The sequence below is a fragment of the Polyodon spathula genome, chromosome 13 (genome assembly GCF_017654505.1).
Source record: "Polyodon spathula isolate WHYD16114869_AA chromosome 13, ASM1765450v1, whole genome shotgun sequence".
Taxonomy (NCBI): Eukaryota; Metazoa; Chordata; class Actinopteri; order Acipenseriformes; family Polyodontidae; genus Polyodon; species Polyodon spathula.
In genome coordinates, this window is record NC_054546.1 from 18244576 (window position 1) to 18272348 (window position 27773).

General features: G+C 37.1%; 2 protein-coding genes across 2 annotated transcripts in view; one reads left to right on the plus strand and one right to left on the minus strand.

Annotated features, from left to right (window-relative positions):
- Nucleotides 1-6292, plus strand: part of LOC121326118 (hexokinase-1-like) — a 31214-nt gene extending 24922 nt beyond the window's left edge. The window contains exons 13-18 of the mRNA XM_041269291.1: nucleotides 316-411; nucleotides 739-838; nucleotides 1644-1827; nucleotides 2772-2927; nucleotides 4162-4395; nucleotides 4939-6292. Coding sequence (XP_041125225.1) covers nucleotides 316-411; nucleotides 739-838; nucleotides 1644-1827; nucleotides 2772-2927; nucleotides 4162-4395; nucleotides 4939-5089 — 921 coding nt within the window. The 3' untranslated portion in view covers nucleotides 5090-6292. The remainder of the gene's footprint in view (nucleotides 1-315; nucleotides 412-738; nucleotides 839-1643; nucleotides 1828-2771; nucleotides 2928-4161; nucleotides 4396-4938) is intronic.
- A 4831-nt stretch (nucleotides 6293-11123) lies between these two features.
- tacr2 (tachykinin receptor 2) lies at nucleotides 11124-26073 on the minus strand. The gene is made up of 5 exons (XM_041269186.1): nucleotides 25358-26073; nucleotides 16491-16685; nucleotides 13533-13683; nucleotides 12672-12868; nucleotides 11124-11826 (listed from the first exon to the last, which is right to left on the minus strand). The coding sequence occupies exons 1-5, from the start codon at nucleotides 25762-25764 to the stop codon at nucleotides 11640-11642; spliced, it is 1137 nt and encodes a 378-aa protein (XP_041125120.1). The 5' UTR covers nucleotides 25765-26073; the 3' UTR covers nucleotides 11124-11639.
- Nucleotides 26074-27773: the final 1700 nt, after the last annotated feature.

Below are 27773 nucleotides of genomic sequence, written 5' to 3' on the forward strand. Positions count from 1 at the left end.
TCTATAACGCACATCTTGTGACTAAGTGAAAATAAAAAAAAAAACAAAGATTAATGGTAAATTAACAAGGGAACTGGTTTAGTCAAAATAACATTTGTGGAAGCCTTTTCCCTGCTGTTCTTGTGCCTGTTTTGTTGTGTTTGTCTGCCACCTGGTGGACACATCTGGTAATTGCAGCTTAAAGGAACGTGACAGGTATCAAATTTCCCCACATCACTGTAACTGACTAATCTTATTTATATCCTTTCTAGGGTGTATTTACTGGTATTCCATGCTGGTCAGATTCATTTCAATCCCTCTGTGTGTTTCTTTTAGGGGATCCTGATCAACTGGACTAAGGGTTTCAAAACCACTGATTGTGAGGGGGAAGACGTGGTCGGTCTGCTTAGGGAAGGCATTAAAAGGCAAGAGGTAAACATCTCTCCTGCCAATATTGAGTTATTAAATATTTTCTCTACTTTTACCAGGCTTGAACTTCTTTGAGCTTGTGCCAGTTTAGTTGTGTTTGTCTGACACCTAGTGGACACACTTTATAATTGCAGTTTTAAAGACATCTGGTGGGACCAGGATTTGAGAGCAAAGGCTCAATATTGAATCAACAAAACTCAGAACCACCATGACTGCAAACACCATAAAAATAGTAATGTAGAAAAGCTATTGCAATGACATTTGAAGCTGCTCACTCTTGGCCTGATATGCCCTGTTGTTAACTGTGTTTCTCTGTTTTCGTGTCTAAAGGAGTTTGACCTGGATGTTGTGGCGGTGGTGAATGACACAGTGGGGACAATGATGACTTGTGCGTACGAGGAGCCAACCTGTGAAATCGGTCTCATTGCAGGTAGGTGTAACAGGGCTGGACGTGAAATGACAACATCGTACCCAGCAAGCAAGCAAGTTAACCACAATGGGAAAAAATGTGATTATACAGCCTTTAACCTCATCTCATCTCTCCGACAAGGGACACAATCCACAACGGCAGGTCATCACACAACACTGTCATACATATGCAGCACGCTGTGCTGTTTTAGAAATCTAGTTAAATATAGGTAGTCTTTGAAGGAATCCCAACACCTGTTTATTTCACGATGAACCATCGAAAAATAACCACAGCTAATACATTACAATAATTAGTCAAAAAACAAAACCCACGCTCTTAAACATCACAACTGTTCGGAAAAAAAGAGGCGTACCTCAGAATGTTACTTGCACACAGGTTTACTTTAACTCTTTTTTTTTAATGCGAGCGCCACCTTTAAACACCTTTGAATATTTATTACATCTCATCATACTAAACATACCGAACAGTAATGTTGGTTAAAAAAAAATGGATGCAAAGAAGGACTTTAAAATGAGGAAAATTGTACAAGTAAACCTACTTAGGAGTTATAAGATTTGATACACGTGGAAAGTAGACTGGCAATAGGTACGTTCATTTCTGCAGATATACCCTGTGGTAGTTCTGTTAAAGGTGAAACAACTTCCATAGTAAATATTTAATGTTTGGCCTTTGCTTGTAGGCCCAGGAGCCCCTGTAGCTCTGGTACTGAAAGGCAAACCACTTGCATTATTTTCGGAGAGAGCCTTTTCTTGTAACTGTGCTGTCAGATAAATACTTCCTTTTGAAAGTGTTCATGTTGTTTCAGGAACTGGCAGCAATGCATGTTACATGGAAGAGATGAGGAATATTGAGACAGTTGAAGGAGATGAGGGTAGGATGTGTGTCAACATGGAGTGGGGTGCCTTCGGGGACAATGGCTGTCTGGATGACATCAGGACAAAGTACGACAGGGCTGTCGATGATCTGTCACTAAACCCTGGGAGACAAAGGTAACCAACCAGTGAAAAACTGAATCAATTTCCAGTGGCCAGTTGCACAAAACACATGGTAACCTATACAATTGATTGAAACAGCGGTGGATCTAAGCACTATCATTTATTCAATATTACAAATTGGTTCAAACTTGTAGTTGTACTGAATTTAACTCTTTCATGTACAGCGACCTCATAAAAAAACATCTTTTATAGTGTTTATAAGGGGACATGTGGACGCAGATGCATGATGATATCATATGAGGATACCATTTGTTCCCCATATAAAGCAATGGATTTTTGTGTTATTATGTGTCCAAAAACTACTTTAAAAAGTGTCCTGCTGTTTTCAATATTTTATGCATGAAAGGATTTATTGACCTCACAAACCTCACACACAGTATTGCAGACTTTCACACAGTCTTGTTTTATTACTACGAAACCTAAAGTCACAATTATATATGAAAGGATATTATGTATTAAAGATCTTGTGTCAGTGACACCTAGCCCCACCGTACCGTTATTTCCAGAAGTGTTGCATCACCAAGATTGCGACATTAATTTAAAAATAATTTAAAAAAAAAAAAAAAAAAAAAAAAACTATATGAAAATAATTTAGATCTTTTATTCAACATTCGACCTTACAAAATGACACCACAAATGTTTACTGGAAGCCATAATAGTAGTACAGCATTTCATGTTAGATTTAGAAATGTCACATTTTTACATTTTTGTCAGGTTTTTTTGTTAAGTATATTGAAAACTACAAAGCAATATGTAATTCAATGTTAGTTTAACATTATTCAGCAAAATGAATTAATTCTATAGGATGATGCAAAACTTTTGGCCATAGCAGTACTTGCTACCATTGTCAGTCATGTATTCATCACATGTACTGTAGACCGGTACTGTTACAGTTTTTTCACTGGAATTCACACAGTCCACGTATTTCTGTTTTGCAGATATGAGAAAATGTGTAGTGGGATGTACCTGGGAGAAATTGTCCGGAATATTCTGATTGATTTGACTAAGCGGGGCTTCCTGTTCAGGGGTCAGATTTCTGAGGCTCTGAAGACCAGGGGGATCTTCGAAACCAAGTTTCTGTCCCAGATTGAAAGGTAAGCAGCCTGAGGACAGGATCAGAGCGGAGGATTATCAGTGCAGCCACATTATTACCTTAAAGGGTGTCCTGATAAAGTAACGTGTAAAACTCAGTGCTGTAGGGGTTTCAGAAGTGGAGAGGACAGTTACTGTAGCTGGGGCATGTAGTAATAAAATTAAAAAGAAACACTCATTTCATTCAGGTATGTGCCTTTGCGGTTGTGAACTCCCTCTTCAGCAGACAGCAAGGGGTAATTTCACAGCCACTCTACAATAGTAAGATCTCAATGTTCAAATCGAAAATATTTTATAGTATTGAGACCAATGACATTGGAAATGGTGTCATGGTTGAGAAATTTCACAATCAAAAGAAAACATAGAAACAGTTCTTTACTACCAGGCTCCATTTCTCCTCTCGGCTTGAGATCTCCCACAATGCAATGCACGCAAACGCTGCCTCAGTTGATTGGCGTTTCCCCTGAGTCTGCGTGGAGAGTGCTATACGGGCTAGTGATTATGCAAATACATTGTTGAGAAATACAAGTTTTATTACTAGTGCACTGTGAGGGGCTGGGGCGAGGGGGACATGTAAAAGCGAGGGGGACATTTCCCCAGCATCCCCCATGTAACTGATGCCTATGACTCAGATGTTCCCAGGCTGTGTTGCTGGTTCAACTCATGGACCAGTGCTTCATAGTCAAAATCAAAAGAAAGGCTAGTATCCACGGTAAATAGCATTTACTTTGTTTTATATTTTACATTTCAATTACTTTAATATTAAAAATGTTTTTTCAATTGAAATTATATTATTTTAGAGTGATTGCAAAAAGCATTGCATAAAAATGTAACTGTAAGATTTTTACATAATTTAGCATGGCAGAATATAAGGGTTAATGTACACCCAGCTGGAAGACTTCATTGTGATCTGCTGATACTGCCAGCAGGTTAGCACAGCTGTTCTGAGGCAGGTGAAGACATTTGTGTTTAATATTTACAGGTGGCACAAGCAGACTTATTATCTTACAGGGGTTATGTGACAACTAAGTATTAAGACTGTAATCTCCTATTCAGATTCTCAACATATAAATAAAGATCAAATTAAGATTTTGGGCCAAAGAAGTTACCAAAAACAGAAATAAATATTTCATTTTGGGTTTTAAAGCCATTTGTTTACACCTCAAAGACAAACATGTACTGAGAGTAAATGGTTTTAAATACGTTTTTCCTTCTGCTACTGTTTGCGCCCTCTAGCGATCGCCTGGCCCTGCTCCAGGTGAGAAGCATCCTGCAGCAGCTGGGTCTGGACAGCACGTGTGACGACAGTATCATCGTGAAGGAGGTGTGCGGCGTGGTCTCTCGGAGAGCCGCTCAGATCTGCGGGGCCGGCATGGCTGCCGTCGCCGACAAGATCCGGGAGAACCGAGGACTGGAGCAGCTGGACATCACCGTCGGGGTGGACGGGACACTCTATAAGCTGCACCCACAGTGAGTCAGAGCAGACAGCCTGGAACAACTGATGCACCTGCACTACACTTCACAAATACCAAGACACTGGTAGTTATATTAAAAGGGGTTGACATAGTTAACCATAGTCACTCTTTCAAAGTGTAGGACAGAGATGGACTAGAGGAAGAAACTGGAAATTTAGTGGATGATTACATTGCGGTTGCCTTTTTTCTAGTTTGAACTGCCTTTCATTGGAAATGTTTCCTAAGCAACTAAGCAATTTTTTTTCAGCTGAGTCTCTGGGACCCGTTAAGAGCTAATTCGAAGTAGTTAACATGTATTTTCATTTTAAAACATGATATTTGGTTCTACACTTGGGTAAAGAAATTTGTTTGCATGCCTTGCTTTCACATAGTTTTATGCTTTCCTGGTCATTTCAGGGCCTTCTTTCCTGTCAGTAACCAACCAGCTGGGTTCCCCTAATGACAGCAAGTAAGATGCTTTCACCCTGAAAACACTGGGGTGGTGAAATGACCCAACAAGTGACTCTCTAACATGGTCTCTCTCTCTTTCTTCTTGTAGCTTCTCACTGATCATGCACCAGACAGTGAAGGAGCTGGCCCCCAAGTGCAACGTCAACTTCCTCCTGTCTGAAGACGGCAGTGGAAAGGGAGCGGCTCTAATCACTGCTGTCGGATGTCGACTGAGGGAACAAGAACAGCAAAGCAAATAGGAAGAAGCTACCGTAGCGTAACCCTGCACAGGCTCCCCCCATGAGCCCTTATGAATGATCCTATATTTCCTGTACACTTTCTTCTTCAACAGAAGTGACTCGGTTATCTGACTGTGTGCAGCGCCAGCATGCTGTATTTTAAAAGTTATGAAGAAGCCTGCATTTAGATTAAACAACACTTATTTTACTGTATTGAGTTAGTTTTCTCTAACATTCTCGTGCATGCACAGACATTCCCTTTAAACAAAAAAACAGCCTACCACCTGCTGCAGTACTTTGATTTCTCCAGCAAGGGCTTTTCTTTTTTCTCTCCTTCGTGTTGCACACAGTATCAAATACCAGAGCCATTTCTGTACATCTCTGTGTATAACATTGCTTTTGTACAATCTCCTACCCTCAAAATCAAACAGGAGGTAACAATTTAAATGTTGTGGTGTCTACCACAGCATAAGGCTTTTGCCTTTATAGTCACTTCGATTATTGTTGTCAGAATCGTACAGTCCCCAGATACCTGAATTAACCCAGCCTATCTTGTTGTTTTTGTGAATTAGGTGTTGTGTTAAATGCTGCTGTATGTTTTGTATAAATGACAGACAGGCTTATTGGAAAAAAGCCAGGTGGTTGAACCAGTTGTATGTTGTGAGTAGTTATGTGTGTCTACCTGTAGCTTTATATGTCAGAACATATATGCATGCCTTATTTGGTGATACAAAGATACAGACTCCATTTACTTTGTACATTGATATAGATGCACTAGTGTTATAAAAATGATATTTATGAATACATTAAATTTTATTTAGATGTGCAACAAGCCTTCTTTTATTGGATTTTGAGGTGATCCCCTTATGTTGTGTTTTTTCCTTTGTTTGCAGATTTTTCCTCATATTTGTGGATTTTTATAATCTAATAGTCATAGTTTTTCCCGTCAGTAACTTTTGTGGTTTAAAAAATATATTTTCATTTTAAAAATGTCTTGCCATTAACAGAACTTATGAAAAAAAACTTCTACGTTAAGAAAAGTTACCGGTAATATGATTAAAAAAAACATGATCCATGGTCTTTTAAAGCCATACAAAGCCCTCTACCAGGCTTTCCAGAAACCCACTTTTTGATGGATAAAACCCTGAAAATGTACTCCATCCAGGCCTTCTGTATTCGTATTAAATTGATAATATTTGGGGTACTGCTGCCCTTGCATTTAAATCTTTGTAACACTCTGCTTTAGGGATCCAATATAAGTTGTACATGGGAACATGTTTTTAATTATGATTTATCGCAGATTATGATTACAAATAATTATACTGAATGGCAATACCTCATCTTCAGAGCCCCGTGTTTTCATCGATGTGCATCAGAAAACATTCATGACAGCCTCATGATAGAACCCACTTGTAACCCTTTAAAAAATACATTTTAGAAATCCTTTCTTACAATATCATTTGTCCACTATATTTCTAGGGGATGTGACAATATTGTTTCTTAAGCTCGCAGAACACGCATTCATAGACTCTCAAGCTGCTGCAGGTTTCTGATTTCCTGTCAGGAGCCTATGTTCTGCCATGCCACCAAAGTGTATTCTCTAAGGTTATATCAGTAATTTAAGTGCTTAAAAAAGATTCTAATAGAACAATGGAAAAGTGTTTTTTGAGCACTCAGGTGACTGATGTCGATTACGCTACTGCGTTCAGTGTTGGGGTTACTGTGTATCTTTCAGGTGCCACAGTCCTCTGCAGCCATTATCTTTCTGGTGAAACCCCAGCAGGAAGTACCCAAGGATGAAGCTTAGATAGGGGCTGAGAATTTACAGCCAACCTGACGCTATCCTCCAACACAGAATCTGTAGAAACAGGGCCTGCAATGCTGTGTATTTGAAGTGTGTTTGTTCACCTCAGTGCCATAACACCTCACCCCATTGTTAACCTTTCCCATGCTTGAAGTCAAAAAAGTTTGGGCACACATTTTAGGACTATGTTATTCAACAGCAGTTTTTTTTTTACCAAACAGTTTCCAAAAATAAAATAATCTACTGGAGAGACACTACGTTAAAGAAATTGTAGCTAACAAAACAATTCCAGACATATTACTTCAATTTGTTACATATGCCTCAGATGTCCAGTGTGGATATAAACATGTTACATTCATTCATATATTTATTTTAAAACATGACATCTCGTACAAGGTTAAATAAATCTTTGTTTGCAAACCATGCTTTCATTTAGTGTTGTGCTTCCTTGGTCATTTAATCTGGAAGGTGACATTTTCCCTATCCCTGTCAATAATCAATGAGCAGCGACTTGCTGTGACCCAGTAATGCACTAGGTTTATTGTTCTTAATAAGAGGAGTCACAGAAGGAAAACCTATACAGAACCTAACATGTTTTAAAAGCAAACATTACAACAATCTAACTTAATTTCAAAGTCGCAAAGGTCACTAACATGTTGTGATTTGTATTCAGACACAGTGGACCATATTTTGAAGGTGAGTAAAAAAAAAATTAAACCTGTAAAGAAGCTGAAAAATCGTTAACCAGTCTGCAGTGGAATGACATTGTTTTTTGCTAGGTATACAGTACAGCTGTGAGGCACTGACTCTTTGGAATTCACTACCTAAAATCAGAGAGATAGGTGTTTCTGTGTTAAAGTTAATAACACACTTACTGGTTGGTGTTTACGCCTGATGGTCTTGGTGTCTGGGGAAGTGGTTGTAACCGAGAGCGGTGGTTGCGATTTTCTTTTTTTTTTTTTTTATTATTTGATTTTATTGTGAGGCGTTTCAAGGGGATCTATCATGATGTTGTTTTATTATTTTTTGAGTCGTACCTCGGGATCATTTACGATGAAAGGTGTTATATAAAAGTACATTTTATTATTGTTTCTTATCACTTGTCCCAAAATAGAGCCAAACAGTTTGAAAGGACTGTATTTAGTTATTGCAGAATTCTTCAATAAATGCTAAGCACTGCTTATAGATTCAGTCATATCTTTAGTTTTAATGGCGCATCATTTTATGAATCAATGATTTTAATAGCACCTATATGTGGACCCGCGTCCTCCAAACACAAAGATAAGCAGAGCTGAAGAGTCAGAAATCAATTTCGGGGCTTTTAAAGGGGGTATTTATACATCTTAGCAAACATAATGCTACTTTTATTATTTCTAGATTATATAGCATTTTCAGTACTCCTTGGTAACTGATGAACTTCAAAAACACATCAACGTGATGAGTTCAACACCATGGTTATCAGGGGAATGAAAATGTAGGGGATTGAAAATGTTAGCTACAACGAAACAGATTACACATCAGATGTTTATGACTATGTAATGGTTTTGTTTTCCGGCATTCTCCACAAATATTTTCCCATTAAAATATGTTTTTCCAAATACCATTTTCCCATTCTGAGATTTTTTATTCGCACATCAAGGTTCATTAAATATGTGTGGAATTAATTTCTCAATGTTACTCCAGAACGTTCGTCAGGAGAATGAGAATTTCTCTTATGAGCATTTCTCTTAAGAGCACAGCCCATTTGAAAGCCTTGGTGCTTTGAAATGAGCTGTGTACTGTGAGAACAGAATGCTAGCATAATCTGGAAGCATTGTGAGAAATTATTTTTCTCCTGGTTAACGCACCTAATAAAAACTGCAATATATTGCCCATACATGAATGAGTCATACAGTAAGTCAGGGAAGAAAACATATTTTATTGTACCAGTTTCACATTAGTGATGCCATAGTCCCAGAACTTCCCAGGAAACTAAAGTAATACCTATTAGCTTCCTCCAATATCCATACCTACATATCCATGTATCAGACAGCAGGACACTAACCCCATACATCCAGCAGTGATTGCCATTGTCACGTCAAATAAAACACATACAAAAGTGGAATTCTTTGATTACTAATAGAAGTGCTAAATATTAAATAGTATTGTATTAATTCACCCATACCTTTTGTTTAACAATGAGATGTTTTTCAGTGAACGAGAACATATTACAATCCAAATAGATACTAAACATTCTCGGTTGGTCTTTACATTCTGTCAGTGTAAAAGAAACATTTTAAAAAATAAATTCTCCATTTTTGAAAATGCTATCAATAAATATAGTCACTGAACATATGGGAAGACAACATACTGTATGTTTCATACATTCAAAAAATATCAAATCTATATAATTTTCTTTACATTGCCACATCATACATTATGTAAGGAAAGTTTTATATGAAACCAATATTATATATATATGGTGGAGCATTAATGTAACCAGAGCATTGATGTGTTTGACCCCTTATAAACGCTTACATTTGCACAGTAATTTTGCAGTTTTCCCATGGTTACAGTATACTACACATTTACGATAGTCTATCATATTCTTTTTTATTGTTTACTATACCTCTTTGTCCTTTACAATGCTTACCTATGCCTTACTATGCTTTCACTTGCTTTATTACACTTTGCTATGGTTTTACTGGGGTCAGCTTTTATAAGGGACACACTGCTGATATGGACGATGACCTCTGCAATGAGATTATTAAAAGCTGTGTAACTGCTTGAGCAAATGAGTCTAGCTTTTTAGTACAGAGGTTGGGACTCTTGCTTGGGGAGTGAGTGGTTACTGGTTCACACCCAGTTACAGCCTGTTACATCGACAGTGGCTGAGGACATTCCCCACAATATCTGGGGTAAGTAAATTAGACCCTTATCAACAAGAAACAGGTAGTCTACGCAAAAGACAAGAGTCTAAATGGATAATACCCTTACCCTGAAAAAATAATTCCAGCCTCCTACTGGTCGTTTTACTGCAGACTCATTAACATTACAATTTATGAGCTATTTTGAATTTGAGACCGACAAGACATTTTTTTTTCAAAAGCATATGCAACTGCAATATTTTGATAATTAAAGAATGCAAAAATAATATTGTGGATGAGGCAGAGAAAAACAAAATCTCCACCGCCACCATAAAATAAACAAAACAAAACAAGGCAACATATTACGTTGTTACTGCAGGAACCACTCTGCAAAGCAAAAACACTGACAACTTTAAACTCAGTGGCTTTGATAAGCATTCCTAAAGAGAGAACTAACACTGTGAATGCTGGAAAAAATATGAACATGTTTATATCGAAGAACGAACGCAGAGAAGCCGACTTTGGGTGTGATAACACTATATAACACAATTTTTGTTCCTGGGTAGTAAGTGTTATTTCCTAATTGCTTATGCCTCAAAAGTATAGAAAATGGCTATTATTCCCCACAAACTTTGCTTTTGTGACCAGGACAGTGATAGTTCAAAATATCACTATTTTCAATGGGAAAACGGGCAAATGTGTGTCTTTTCATTCACATAAAGTCAGAAAAAAATAACACATGAATCCAAATGAACATGTATTTATAATAAAGTAATACAAACATGACTATAAAAGATTTAGAAGTGAGTAGTTTTTCGAGATTTACAATTATACTGTATTTACACGTGTTGAAACATTTGTTACCATTTCATGTGATTTGTGTCTGAAGCAGTAGGCCTATCAATGCAAATTCTGTAAGTGGTTATTTTTCTTTTTTGTTTGTTTTAAAAAACAAGCATTTAATTTGTTTTGAAGTAAATTAAGTTTGTGACTCACTACCCAACATTCAGATAGCAAGCTCGTTATTATTATTATTATTATTATTATTATTATTATTATTATTATTATTATTATTATTATTATTATTCGTAGCAGTAGTATTGTTGTTGCAAACTTTAAATAACCAGTACACTATAACTATATAATTGACGTAGTGTAATATTGTATTCATTTATCCGTAGAAATACTTAAAATATATTTCTTTTTTTTTTTTCAAAACGAAATTGCTAGTTTTTCCCTGATAGTAATGTCATCTATTGTATAGGGGGAAAAAAAAATGGCAACGAGACAACACTTTTTTTTTTTTTTAAAACGTTTTAAACACAACTGTCTTCTTGTATTTATGTATTTATTTATTTATTTATTTATTTTATACAATAGGTGTGTTTGAAATTGAATTCGTCCTGCAAATCTATAATTTAATTAAATGTATGAAAAACTATTCGGGCAGGAGGAAGGTGAGGGGGTTGAAACCAATGAGCCTTCCCCGACCTACCTTCTACCTTGACCTACCCCCACACTTTCAGAAAGATTCTGGCACCGTTGAGTATAGTGCTTTACAAAAGACGTGGTAGTCCACAACTAGCTATTTAGGGTCTTGGAAACCAGCTTAGTACAATAAAATGTACACTTTTATAGCACATTGAATATTAAGCTTTTACAAACGTATTTCCGGTCTCATAGTAAAAATATATATATTGCCTATTTATGCTCTAGACAGCTTGCAGGCAAACACAAAGGCTGAATTTATAACAGAGAGGCACTCCTATGTTCCACATGCAAGTATTTTGACCTTTCAGCACAAGCTGTGCCTACCTCTTCAGTATTTTATTTCCCAGTATAGGTACTTAAAACAGAGAAATCAAAATCCTTTACATAAATAACGTATCCTTAATCGCGGAAACTAAACCCAGTGTTGGTTTTAAGCTTTGATGAGCTTTGATGTCGTCTCCTCTTGGTCGACTGATTGATTGACCACACTGGTCGTTTCGGTGCGGTAACTGCGTGTCATCCTGAAAGTCTTTGTATGCTGGAGTTCCTGCTTGTCCTCCTCTGTCACCGTTACAAACGGGCACCAGCGGAATGCTCTTCTGAATCCCGACCGGAATCTGTAGGGGAAGAACACAAATGGAAAGTAAGATTCAACAAGCATCCTTTGTTCTCTTATACTGTGCTAAACCATGGTAAAAACATGACAACAATTCTTATGAATAAAGAGACATTATCACAAACAACACCTGTGAGATGCATTAGAACTTGCTATTGTTCTTCTGACCATGGGTAGTTTGACTTGTACATTTGGGGGGCTGATGCGTAAATCAACAAAGCGTATGGTCGGGGACCTGGGGGGGTTGGGGGTTAAAGTTACAGAGATGTCAAGTGTGCAAAAGAGGCCATTCTAAGAATTACACTCACATACTTTCAGAACATTATACGCACAGCAGAGTCTTGGATTCAACTTGTATGCACATATCCCTAATCAACTTACATTTTACTAACCAGACTCTAACAAAAAAATAATACTCTTTCTTCTATATGTTGAATTGAATATTTATTAAATCAAATAAAGCAAAGATAAGAAAAGTACAAAGAAACGCTAGGGCACTGGAGATTGCCTGGGGGGGGCGGCGGTGGAGGTTTGCTTGGCCATGCTTCTGGGCTCCCAGCTCACCAGAAGTAACTTTCAGTACTGTTTTGCAATTATAAACAGCTTCATGTTTGCAGTTTTCAGAATGTATGTTCAAGCTAGCTCCGTGTAACCTTGCTTGCCTTGTAATAACAAATATTTCACAAGTTTTTAGTGTCAATGGGCTGTGTGACATGGCAGCTATGGTGATATACCATGACATTGCCACGGTTTTCTTCAAGTACAGTGTTCTTTTGGATATCAATGACACAATCATAACAACGCTTGTACCTTGATTCACACAATAATACCCACTGATTGGCACACCTTTGATTGAGGCAGTAGTAGATGATGGGGTTGTACATTGTGGAGCTCATGGCCAGCCAAAAAATGGCCAGGTACACCTGCTGGATATACTTCTGCTTGTAGATGTCTCTGTTGAAGCTTCCAAGCATAAAGTAGAGATGGAAAGGCAGCCAGCACAAGGCAAACGTCACCACGACAACAATCATCATTTTGACAACCTGTGAAATGGCAGAAAAAAAGAGAGGTATTAGAGGCCACACAGGTCATTTTGCTTTCCCATTATTGCTGCTGAATAGTTGGACACAACACATACACAGTTTTTATCGGTTTAGTGGATACCAACATGTTATTTGAACACATAAAGGTAAAGTGTCTTTATGGTTGAGAATTTTGCCTACAAGTGACGACTAGAAATGAAATATTTACTAATGAAGTTTCATCTTTAATTTAACTACTATAAGTTATATTTTCATCATTCCATCAATCAATTAATTAGCAGTTAAGAGGGGGGTTGAAAACCTGGCCTGTCTTGAAGTGTATGGAGACTCTTCTACTTGTAAACAAAATTCCAATCTTATCCATATGGATAGAAAAATACATTATATATATATATATTCAAGATAGATAAAATAAACATTTCAGATATGTAAAGTTGAGGTATTGTAAAGCTAGATATTTTAAATGAATCTTATACACTGAATATTAAAAATAGATTTTCTTTCCATATGGGATGACCCTTGTCCTTTGCATGTACTGCGTTTTCAAATCTACTTAAATTCGGTATTTTTTTCTCTCTCAAAGAAATTCAAAACTGTTTTTCACGGTTGTAATTAACAGTCTGAACTTGTTCAGATTTGGATATTTGGTTTCCAGAGCCCCAACCTTGCGTTTTGCTTGGATCTGATTCTGATAGTGATCGGATGAAGCGCCCGGGATTTCACCTCCCCAGAGCGTCACTCCCACGATGCTGTATGTAACCAACATCACCAGCAGGGGCAGTAGATAGATCAGAATTATTACAGCAATCTGATACCTGGAACAAAACAGAACAAATACAGTGAAACCAACAGAGGTGTGATGTTCACATTTCAGGTGTGATTATACACCCCCTTTGGCCACGACTTTTAATTGAAACTTTTAGACATCTTAAAACAGTTTGTGGGAACTTTATGGAGTCCAATAAGTTATAAAGAAGTCTGAAGTAGACAGAAAATTTAATATGGTACAATTCTTCAACAGTGGCTGAAGGGGATATTCCCATTGTAATGACGGGCAGGCTGGTTCTATGTTAATCCAGGTCAGAAGGCAGTACAGAAATTCCAGACATGGATTGTAGCTGCAAGTACAGAGCACATTTATTTCCATAGTCCAATGCTTCAGACCATATGTAACCTAGTTCCACAAGTTCCAATCTGTAACATCCGTGCTTCTCTTATTTATCCCATTGATTGACCTGTGTTACTCCACATGCATCTGAGGCACATCTGCACAGTCCTCTGCCCTCCTCTCAACTGAGAGATATTCCACAACCCAATACGTGGCACAAAATAACTGTATACATGATGTAAAAGGTACAGTAACCAGTTCATAAAGGATCATTACATCACATTCAATAAACTATAGTACAGTATAACTAAAACACTTTTCAAGCACATTGGGCCATATATATGAAGCTTTATAAACTCTTTATTTGAGAAAAAGAACACTGTTTATATTTCAAAACTTGTACCAACTCAGAGTTAAATTTTAGTTCCAAAAGCTGTGTGCACATAAAAATGAAAACAGTCCAGAGCTGCAATCAACTGTGTCGAACAGTTTCAGAATGTGTTCACCACACACTACCCAAAACTTTAAACAGGCACATTGCAGCATTTGATGCTAATAAATTACATTCAAACTTCAAACTCTGTTTTGCAACTAGCACACATTTTTGTTCCATTGATAACTGACTTCAAAAATCTACTACATGTTGTACTTATAGCATGTTAACAAACTGATGTCATTTTTAAATCACAGGACTGCTTCTAAAAGGGGACAGAAATTACAGCTGGTAAATAATGATTCCAGTAACAATAAAGAACACATATAAGAGGGTACTACAGCAATGTAAAGCTTAAAGGCATGACTCCAACCCCTTAGGGATTGTTCCGTTTATGTATAGTTAGTCTCAGAGTCATCGATGTTCCCACATCCTTCTTCAGTGGACATATCAACAACCTACATATTGTGTTTGTAGATTAATATGTTATTTTACAGATCAACACAAGTAGGGATGTGAATGACCACCAAACAATGGGGTAATGATAACAAAAAGTCATTCAACCAGTGTTGCATATGATGCCCTGAGAACTTCAGTCACTCATGCCAGGAATAAAAAAATAATATTGTAGTTCTTTAATGTTGACCTGTATAATCAGGCCCCTTTATTAGGACTTCCACTTCGGGTTGTATTGCACAAACGCAAATGTAGATTCTGGACATCTGGCCCATTTTTACAGCACTCGCTATTTCCAAATAAATAGTAATTGATAACTATGCTGGCACAGTTTGGAGAAAACAATGAACAAGACACAATTCAGGCTAACTTGTTAGTCCATTTCATTCATAACCTTGGAAGCTCTTAAACGTTTTTATGGGAGCATGTGACCAGGATGACTGTGTTGGTGGCGTCAGACCCGGAAGGACACAGAAACCAAAACACGTAATGGGGGATGAAAACTGAGCTGCGGCGCTCAGTATAATTATTAAGTGATAAACAGAAAATAAAAGATGTAAACAAACCAAAAGCTCGTTGGCCAAACAAATAAACAGCACCAAAACAAGTATCGTGCTGGTTTATAACCAGCACGTATAGCAGTTGATTCCTTTACTCCACAGAGTTACGTCTCTCCTCTTACACACCACCCTGAGCGCAGACAGCTGCAGGCTTTTATATTCTGGCCCAGGGGTTAACGAGCTATTAATTAATTACCTTATAAATCCTTTTGGCCACAGTCTGCACGAGATTAAATAAGGATGCGTGACTGTCAACTAGTTAAATAAACAGTAGATGATTAGTCACGCATCCTCAAGAGGTATTTAAAAATAAAAACAATAACCTGACATAACATAATACTAATACAGTAAACTAATAATAATATCGAACGGCTTTCGCCGTCGCATTAAAAACAAATCATACTACAAAACAATAATAAACAAAGTGGCGGGACACTCCGCCACAGAGCGCTATTTCACTTTTCCAATGTTTCGTGTTTTGTTCTTTCTTCAGTGCTCTAATGTTTAACCCCAGTTTTTCTTTCAAATTTGCTGGACTACCCAGTTATGTTCCTTCACCACAGGAATTCCCCAGAATATCTCAGTGGAACAGTGGCCACTTTTGTTACGATTTGTCTCCCTAACACATGGAAGCACCAGAGCCAATACTCCCTTAGAAATCCAAGTGAACATTGGTAACTTGGAACAGCTATGATGTAAACCTGCACTCCCCTGACTGCATGATTCACCCCACAAGGCTGCCATGACTTTATCAGAGACACATGTAACATGTTTTCATAAGATATTGTATAGTAGGGTATCATTTTTCCTGCTATGGCATTACAAATGAACATTTCTGAACAGATTCAGTAATAGAAATGCTCTGTTAATTCCTGTTCCAGGGTAGTCATCAAGCAAACTGCAGTATAGAGCAGTGTTCATTAATACTGACTCATTGTGTTTTCAGTTATTTAGCTGTTGAATATATGTGGTACTAAATGATTAAATACCCAAACTGCACAAGATTACATCTCATCTACAACAAGAGAAAACACAAAGTCTGGAGGCACAGGTGGAAGTACTCACGTCAGCTGATGTTTACCGCCAAAGTCGCCAGGCCAGTCCACCAGGCAGATCGTCCGCGTGTCATAGACAATCGTTTTGGCATAGTAGCACTGTGGGAAGGTGAGCGAGAACGCTACAAGCCAAATCACCACAATCATTACCTTTGTGATGGTGGACGACAGCCTGGGCTTTAGAGGGTGGATAATAGCCATGTACCTGAAACAGATAACCAAGAACTACTTAAAACCTGCCCAACATTTAGGCAATATTTTTTTGAGATTAATAATTTCTTTTTACTTTTGTATGTATACATGCAAACAAATATACCAAGCTATAAATGGACAAAAGAGAGCATTATAATGTTGCTGGAGTTTAGATGAAGCCCAGGAAGGGAGTCAACCTTTTAGAGGCCCTGGTCAAGTAGCCCTTTCATGCAGCGTAGCCTTATTTTGGGATGGATAAAAAAAATTTTTTATATGGGGACATACAATATGGAAGTCGCAAAGGCATCATACTCTGCAAAAAAAAAAAATATATATATATATATATATATATATATATATATATATATATATATATATATATATATATATATATAACATAATACGGCTAAGATGTAAATTCTAAACATTGTAGATGTTTGTGTCATACAGAATCATACAAATAAGATGGAGTAAAAAATCTGAATTAACAATTTAGACAACAGCTAGTAACAGATATCAGCCTTAAAGAGTATTGAAAGCAAAAGAGAACAAGTGAGTCTTGAGAATTGATTTGAAGCGAGCAACTGTGGGAGCTACACACACTAGAGCTGGAAGAGAGCTGAGTGGACCCATGTGTGGTTTTGGGAGCATCAGTAAAGCTTGACTATAAGCCTTTCTTATAACTAATGGTGCATGAGAACCAATTCTTAATATGTTAAAACACTGAAACAAGCTTGAATTCAATAATTAATTTGTATTGCTATGGCTCTTAATGTTGTTTTCCTGTGCGTGTATTTATTCATTTGAATCACAGGTAACAGTGACAACACAAACACAGTTATACATTTTGTATGAAGTTCAAGAACAAAACTAGCTTATCAAATGCAGCCTGCTGTAAATACTTGCAATGCACACATCAGCTTTATGATTGCACACTTTATCAGCAGCTGACTCTTTTAAAGTCTGTTCTTTTGTGAATGTGGGCCATTGTGATAAGTTCAGAGAGTTCCTTCAATAAAAGACTTTGAATTGCCAAATAAACACAATCATACTGCACTTATTGATTATCTTTCACTTTAAAAAATGAAGTGGATTTAAGCAGCATCTTCAGTTTGTAATGGTATTTGTATCTATTAATTTTGTTCTTCTTTTATGTAGTTCTCATGAAAGTTGATGTACTGTATAATTGAACTGTCACCTAACATGGCACTGGCTGCTAGTAGTAGCACTGACGAGTAATCTAGTCCACTAATCAAATAGAAAAGTGACAGTAGCCCTCAGAAACAGGTTGTGAAGTGACTGTGAAGTGATTGTGAAGCGTACAGTTTCAGATGGATGGAAGAGCAGTTGCAGTTGCAATCCATCAAAAAAAAAAATCCAAGCAGTTTTAAAATCTAGTGCATAAATAGCAAAGTGTAATGAAACAGTATGTTCACAGAGAGAGCATCAGACATTATCAAAGCCATGATTTATACAATCAAATTAGTAGCCGTTCTGCCCCTATTGGCTGATGTAATTGAATCATTCTTTTACAAACACAGTAAAACTCACTTAATTTACTTCTACTAATGCTACCCTCCGCTTATTATCAACAGATTATTACCACTTTGAAATGCACCGGACAGAATGGGAATGCTATAATATTGCTTAAAGTAGATTATTGTCACAGTTTGGTTATTGTATAAACAGTCATCATCAATCATTTTAATATGCATCACACCAACCAACTCTAAGGCTTTAGGCCAGAGGTCTCCAACCCTGGTCCTGGAGAGCTACAGAGTCTCCTGGTTTTCGTTTCAACCGAGCTCTGTTACTTAATTGCATTAATTATTGGCTGAATTAGTCGAGATTAACAGGTGTCCCAGATCTTTAGCCATTGATGACATAGACACCTATAAAACTTGCAGGATTGGAGCCTTCCAGGACCAGGGTTGGAGACCTCTGCTTTAGGCCATAGACCAGGGCTTCTCAAACTCGGTCTTGGGGACCCCCTATGGCTGCTGGTTTTCATTCCAACCGAGCTCTCAATTACTTAACTATACCCTTAATTTAACTGATAATTTGCTTAATTAGACCTTTTTATTTGTTTTCAGCTCTTGAACAGCTGCATATTTCAAGTTAGCCGTAACATTTGATAAGTAACTTGAACTGCAACTGTTTAAGAGCTGAAAACAAGTAAAATGGTCTAATTAAGCAAATTATCAGTTCAATTAAGGATCTAGTTAAGTAACTGAGAGCTAGGTTGGAATGAAAACCAGCAGCCATAGGGGGTCCCCAGGACTGAGTTTGAGAAGCCCTGTCATAGACTAAGACAAGGGTAGATAACCTTGGCTCTTCCAATCCATTCCACTGCAGGCTTTGTTCCAACCAGACCCTTAATTATTTAATTCACCCTGTACTAAAGCATCCTGGACTAAGGCATCACAGCCCCTCAATCAATCAATCAATCAATTCAATCAATTAATCAATCAATCAACCAATCAATCAATTCCTTTATTTAACCAGGTTAGAAAACAGTTGAGAACAAGTTCCAAACTACAGCAAAGAAAACATTAGCATCAATCATAAAAAAAATAATATTGATGTAACATGTAATGCTATACATACAATTCATAACAGCATATCACCAAAAGTAATTAAGTTAATGCAACAACATGATTTAGTTTCAATGTATACATCAGCTACTGTATTTCCGTAGAGTAAATTCATATTGTTTACATCAAGTCAGTTATTTATTCATACCTGTTCAAGAGTAGTTATTAGTTTGAAGCAAGGTTGGAAATAATGAGACCCCAGTTTTAAGTTTGTCACGTGTTATCGACTTTTATTTTATTTGTGAGAGGGGTTGGGACATTATAAAAATGGATGGAATTTTGTTTGCAGTATATTGGCAAGGATGTTGCATTAGAACAATAGACTTATTGGGAAAAATCAAAACAAGATTCTTTCTGAACTCTTACTACTTATGTTGTAATTTAAAGTGAAAGTACTTGATATGTTTTCTAAAACAGAAAAAAAGATTCAATAATCACACTTTCTGTAATTACACTACTTTAGTCTTTTAGTTTCCTACACCCATTTTCAATACAACGCAGGAAGAACGTGGAAAATCTAGGGTACGATTCAGAATACAGCAGGGACTAATATTCAAATATTCAAACACTGCTTGGAATTCATTTAGAAAAATAACCATGTTAGTATTCATCCATATAAGTAGACTGCATGAAATAGATAGCTTGCAAAGGTAACCAACCCATAAATGAGGTCTGAAATAAATAACATTGTATTGTACGGAGGAGTGTTTCTCTCCTTTCTTTAATAGGTCATTCGATGAGCTACAAGGTTTATTTTATTACTGTGATATGGCGTGAATTATACTTCTGTTTAAAACTGTAAGAATATTTGGATATTCATTTCAATTTTGAAAGAACATTTGAACATGAAAACCCATCACTGAAGATGAATTGCACTGACGGCTTCATTTCTAACATGCCTGATTTATAATAAGGTTCTTTAGAATGAAACCAGTCAAACATGTCATAGTAGGGCTGCCTACAGTACAATCAAAGGACATTTTTAGGCAGCTCTTAAGTGGTCGTTATAACCATGTCTGACTGTATCCTCCCTTATAAACGTTTACCACAGTAAATATGCACAGCACTTTTGCGGTTTTTTCCTGTGGTTTCCATTGGTTATGCTATGTATTTAACATAGTTTCCCATGCCTTTATTGGCATTACAATATTTCACTGTACTTCATTGTACTTTAACATGCTTTTATTATAAGACCTTTTATGAATCAACCAAAACAATGGCAACCCATTCCATACATCCACCGCTCTGTGAAAAATAAAGAGACTCCTACCCTCTGTCCTCAATCCACTCAACTTCCAAATGTGTTCTGTGATCCTGGAATCTGTGTAAAGTTTATTAATAGATTCTAGGGTTTTGTTTTCAGTTACCTCAACCTAGCCTCATAACATAGTCTTTAGCCCTGGGATTAGTCTAATGATTCTTCTCTAAATGCTCTCCAACGTTTTCTTGAATGACACTCCCCAGATATGCAGCATTAAAGAAAAGATGCTTGTCCTTATTGGAAATGTTTTTCAGCCACCATCTGATCATCTTTGATATATGGCTGCTAGTATACGCTCGGTTGGCAGGTGGTTCCATATCCAATACTGCACACATTTATAAGGAACTATTTCAAGAGCTGCAGATTCCGTGCAGGATCTTCAGTCAGTAATCCTTGAGGAATGGTCATGTACCCTATCAGAACAATTTCAAAACGGTGCAGGCCTGTGACATTGTGTCAGGGAGGCCCTCACCCTATTGACAGTGTTATGGCAAGTAGTTTTCATTTTTCAGAGCCTGTGTTTGCTATGCTGGGTACACGATGGTCATGTACAGTGCACTGTGAGTACAGCACCAGCCTGTACTTGGTCTTACAAACACACAATCGGATCGGTCATTTGCCAGCTCTGTAGCCCAGCACACTTAACATACTTAATGTGAGGGCACAGTATCAAATGTACTTTTAACCGACAGTACTTCAAAGCTACTTAAGTCTATCACCCAGTATAATAGCTGATAAGCCCCTGATAAAAGGTAACGTTTATCAACCCTGATAGCTCTCCTTTTGTTTTCATCCATGAGCTCCGTATTTCACCTGTTTCTATAAACTGTTGTTTAACAATGTCCTGAAAGCCAACTTGTTAAAAAACAACAGCAGTCAGCAATGAAAAGTCATCAGAGTCATGAAAAAGTAAATCACCATGACCTACATATAGTATGTCTCCATCTTCTACTGGGATTGAATTGAAAGCAATTTGAAATCAGACTTGTCCATTTCCATCAGAAGCAGACAAAGATCAAATCAATTTCAATTGAGACTCTGTTAGTCCCAGTTAGTCCCTGACAGAACTTGATCTCTCCAACTTGGGGACAGTGGTAAAGTTGGTTTGAAGTTCGACATTCATTTGATATTTGGAACCATATTACCTACTCTTTTCAAACCAACTTTATTGTAAAGCTGACCAGAGAATATTTTCACAACATGTGCTTTACCCATGAATCCTGTAATGATTCTGTGTAAATCAATAAACTATAACATATACACCAATATCAAACAACTGTTTACTTGATCGCCTATTAAAAAAACAACAACATTTTAATAAAAGCTATTCCAAACTGAGCAGAACATTATTATTGATTCTTTGGCATTGTTTTACATGTTGTACATATCTTTCTCAAGGGAGCCTGTGTTTGAATCAAAACATTGGAGGTATTTATAGGTGTTTGATGGCATGACAACTACTTGTTATTGTTAAGGATGGTCACACCAAATATGGATTTGATGTAGATTTTTCTTCTGTTCACTCACTTTGGATTTAGTTAATTGAAAAATATAATCTATTAACATGTCTATTTTTGAAAGCATTCTTACTTTACATCATTTTTTCACACCTGCAGTGCTCAAACGTTTGCACAGTACACAGTATCATATATAGATATAATATATATTATATATATATATTATATATATATAATATATATATATATATATCGTATTTATTTCAAACATAAACAGTACATTTAATCAGTTTGTATGTCAGAATTCATGATTCGGTCTTTGAAGTAGCCCTTATAAAAATGTCACATAGGAAAAGATAGCAAAGTGTAATAATGCAGTGAAGGCATGTTAAAGCAAAGGTAGGCACTGTACAGCACAGAGAGATATGGTAAGGAATATAACAATACAAATACAACATGGCAAACCACAGTAAACTATGGCAAAGGCGTAGTACAACCACACTAAAGCATGGGCTAACTTAGGGTGCAAAATTATTGTGGTCAACTTTTAAAAGGGTATGGAAGAGATGCTGGGGCTCTATTTTAATGTACTGAACTGACAATTCCTAATCTCATTGATTCTTCTTCGACATCCTTTCACTATTAATGATATCAAGTTTTAAAATTAATATTTGCTAAAATCTTATTTCATTATGAATAGTAATGTTGCTTTATTGAAGGCAATAAATGTATCCTTATTACATACCCTAGTTAATTTTTTTCCATCAGTCATCTTTGTTAAACTGGCTATTAATTCCATTCGACAGTTTTGTTAATACCGTTGCTCCTTTCATAGGCCTGTGCAAATGTCGCCAGTAAAATTATTGCAGTTTACAGTTGGATCATTTAAGCTCATTTAAAGCTGAGTAAGTGAAAGAGAAATGAAAGACATTTTTTGAAATCGTAGAGGGCACTATCTTTTGAATACGCGTTGTACTCGATTACACAGTGACACTCAAACTTAATTTAAAGTAACTTAATATGTGTCCCTTCTGAAGAAATATCTCCGGGTAAATGAAAGTATGTATGCACGAAGATACACGCTGTACCCTACCTAATTCTGGTGTCGTAACTTTAATAAACACATGACATGAGCTGTTCAAAAATACTATTGAATACTTAGCGTAAGAAAGATGAGGTCACATTTAAACATTCAATATCTGACGTTACATAGAAAACTATTAGAGTAAATTACTGTACGTTGCACTTTTGTCTAATTAGATGCCTCTTCCAAAACCTTGTAAAATATACATTTCTTACTGTGTATGAATGCAGAAGCGCTGCAGATATTGGATCTATTTTGCCCATAAAAGATGTCGAACTGATATTGACCAGCATTTCTTTCAGGTGTGCTTCAGACACCTTTTGGTTGTATTATCTTGGGTAATATTAAGGAACCGTGTTGCGTTTTGAAGTCAATGTTTGATTATAATATATAGGAAATATATATATGATATATATATATCTATATATATAGTATATATATAATATATTTTAATATATATATATATATATAAGCATTTTTATCAAAGGTTTTCAAAGAAGATGGTTTAGTTACACTACAGATTCTAAATCTCAGAAACATTATCGTTTTTTATTGAACATTGTATCTGCCGTGCCTTATATTTCCAACAGGAGACAGAGTTTGACGTGAGTTCGACATTATTATATTGTATATTATATTGGACGGCGATTTAAAAGGCCTATCAGTATAATGACCCTGCATTTTGACAATGCATAAATTAGACAAAGAACGACGAATCTTGTTTGCTGTAAAAAAAATATTCATTGCAATAAATCCACTGCAGAGAATGCGTGAAAACACAGCATTTGGGATACTAATTAATTAATTAAGAGACTGATTAAAAATCTATAAGAACAGTCTGATTCCCAGAGGTAGGATAGCTGTTGAATATTAATAGGATAAGTCAGAAGTTTATGCCACGGTCATACCAATAATTAATTTAAATTAATCGCAGTAGTAGCCGTCTAGTAGCTCATAAAAGTCGTAATTGGCCCGCTGACAAAGTCGACACTACAAGTTAGTCCCAAACAGTAGTGTTCAATATTGGTGGCACCGTAATGGTTCTGTAATGGTTCTACAGTATTTAGAAACCGATTGATCGGGTTATGCTCGTTGTATAGAACCCTGCATCATATGAACAAAACGTGGTCACATACAAAAGGACCCTGTTTTTAAAGACTGTACCACGGCAATACAAACGCGAACATGTACAAGGCGGACCTTTTCTTTTCTATTCGTTATTGTGTTCTCCACATTACGTTTAATCATCATGCAGCAGAATGCTAAAACCTCGCAGTAAATTAACGTTGTTAATTTTGCGGCTACATAAATACTGAGCTATAAAGATTCGTGAATGGCTATTTTACAGAATATTACACTTTTGTGCCTTTCCGTCATTGTTTAAAACAAAACTTATTATGCATGTTCCTTATCTTCACTTTGATCTCTGTACAGTTGCATCTCCCCCAATACATCAGGCGTTTTGATCACCCATATGATATTCAACAATATATAGGGACATCTTGCACTTGTTTTTTATTATTATTATTATTTATTAATTTTTTTTAAAGAACTTTCAACGTTAAACAATTTGAAAAAAAAAAAAAAAAATTATTATTATTATTATTATTATTATTATTATTATTATTATTATTATTATTATTATTATTATTATTATTTTATTGTCTGTTTGCAATATTTTCTTTCTGTAAATTTACAAACATTTACTGCAAAAAATTGTTTGTTAAGGTTGGTACTTTTGTAATGTTACATAGCCTGTATACAATATATTTTACAATGTTAATTACTTAGCACAGTTCTTTGGTTTTATTTTTGTATACTATAGTAACAGGTGTTTTATTTATTTATTTATTTATTTATTTATTTAATGAAAGATTCTTAAGTTACCCAATTAACCCAACAAATGTATCACTTCTTTGCGTAGCCAAGCCCATACTTTGCTGTTTGTCTAAGAATGTTCTGTAAGTGCCTGTAGGCAGTTCCCGGCACAATAGCTACAGTAAATCAAACCGATCTCAATGCTGACGGGACTCTAAAAAAGCCCCGCTACCACTGACATTATAGACGTCAACATTTGCCTTTTTGCAGTATTAAATCCACTGATGCCTCCGAAAGTTTAAGATAACGTGCTTAATAAAAAAGACTTTTGGAATCACTTCACTGTTAAAATATTTAAGAAAAGTAAACTTATTTGGCAGTAAGGTAACAACCTGCTTGTAACATGGAATGTATAGAGGTTGGTTCAGTCTAGTGTCTGACAGGGAGACACGCATTGAGATTGCCGCTTACCTGTCAATAGCAATAGCCGTCATGGAGCATATGCTTGAAAAGATAGCTGTGATGGGAAAGGAATTGATGAATCTGCAAAACCCAAGCCCGAAGTACCAGTCGTTGTGGATGGCATAGACGAAATTGAACACAGTGTTGAAGACTGCCATCGAAGCATCAGAGAAAGCCAGGTTGACAATTAAATAATTGGTGACCGTCCGCATCCTCTTATGAGCAAGGATGATCCAAATTACCGTGACATTGCCGATCACTGAGATCATCACGATCAGGGCATAAGCGATAGCCCAAAGCGTCACCTGCCATGTCGGCTGAACGAACTGATTGGGAATGGTCTCGTTTCTCGCCTCCTCTTCGAAAAGAGAGGAATTCGGTTCTAACTGCAGTAAGGTGGATACAGTTAGATCCATCTCCGTTTTAAGAGAAATCACCAAATCAAAGTTGTTGTAAGTCTTTTGCAGAATCGACTCTATCAAGCCAGTGCTACCTGAATTAAAAAAAAAAAATAATAATGATAATATCCAGTTTGCCAAACGTCAAAGACAACATAAGCCCACAAGTTCAAGGAGAGTGACATCCATTACCAGTGAGAAGTACTGCGGTTTTTAGTTCTCATAGCAACTGAACCAACTTTTACCATGCAAGTAGTTCTCACAGCTTTGCACTGAAGGGCGCAGAGCACGGCGTTGCATACACAGAGCACAGCACAGCCGCCCACTGCAGCGGCACGGCTTTACTGGGCAGCTCGTTTCAGACTCGCTTGGTCGTCCTGTCTAATGGATTTTAAGCCAGTCCTGTCGGGGAGGAGCAGAGGTGTGATGAAGGAGGGGAAACATGAAAAATGCAGTCAACCAAGCTGCAGTCAACAGCCCTTGTGACAGCATACACGCACACACACACACATATATAGCAGCCCTGCAAGGATGGTCTCTGTCTTTGAAATACTATATCCAGTCACAAGAACGGCAGTTTTAGGACTTTTCTGCACACTTTTATTAACACAGAACAAAACAAGCAATATAAACAAAACAAAAGCCTAACTCCACTAAGGAGTGATATCTAAGCTTTTACAATTTCTTAGCTAATGACCAGGACAGCTAAGCTGTTTACCGGTGACCAAAAAACACTTGTTACACAGAGTCTACAAGTTGCACACAATCTACATGTTGCACACAGTCTACAAGTTGAACACAGTCTACATGTTGCACAGTCTACAAGTTGCACACAGTCTACAAGTTGAACACAGTCTACATGTTGCACAGTCTACAAGTTGCACACATTCTACAAGTTGCCCACAGTATATATGTTGCACACAGTGTACAAGTTGCTCACAGTCTACAAGTTGCACACAATCTACATGTTGCACAAGGTCTACAAGTTGCACATAGTATACAAGTATACTGTGTGCAACTTGTAGACTGTGCACACAGTCTACATGTTGTACACAATTTACATGTTGCACACAGTGTTGCACACAGTATATATGTTGCACACAGTCTACAAGTTGCACAGGGTATACAAGTTGCACACAGTTAATGAACTGGATGGCTAAGCTGTTTACCGGTGACCAAAAAACACTTGCTACAGAGTCTACAAGCTGCTCACAGTCTATAAATTGCACAGTCTACAAGTTGCACATAATCTAAGTGTTCCACACAGTCTTCAAGTTGCACATAATCTACGTGTTGCACACAGTATATATGTTGCACACAGTGTACAAGTTACACACAGTCTACACGTTGCACACAGTCTACATGCTGCACAGTCTACAAGTTGCACACAGTCTACAAGTTGCATACAGTATACAAGTTGCACACAGTCTAAATGTTGGGCATAGTCTACAAGTTGCACAGTCTACAAATTGCACACAGTATGTATGTTGTACACAGTCTACAAGTTGCACACACTACATGTTACACACAAGCTACATATTGCACTTAGTCTACAAGTTTCACACAGTGTACAAGTTGCACCCAGTATATATGTTGCACACAGTGTACAAATTTCACACAGTATACAAGTTGCACACAGTTTATATCTAGGCCTCAACCCCCCCCCCCGTACCCTTGGGTCTTCGGTGCCTCAGAGCCTCAGTGCCTCAGTGCACAAAAGCCTTGATGCCTTAATGCCTCGGCACCCTCTGTATTCAAGTGCTTCATGACATTGGTGTACAACATGTCTTGGTGCTCCATAGCCTCGGTGCCTCGATGCTTCGGCATCCTCAGTGCCTCGAGAGCTACATGCCTCACCGCTTCGACATCTCGAGGCTTTTTGTGCCTGTGCAGCGGTGCCTTCAGTGCCACACTGCCCCAGAGCCTCGGTACCCTGGCGCTTCGATGCCCTCTGTGCTTCAAGAGCTACACGCCTCGGTGCTTCGATACCTCAAGGCTTTTTTAGCCTGTGCAGCGCCACCTGTTCA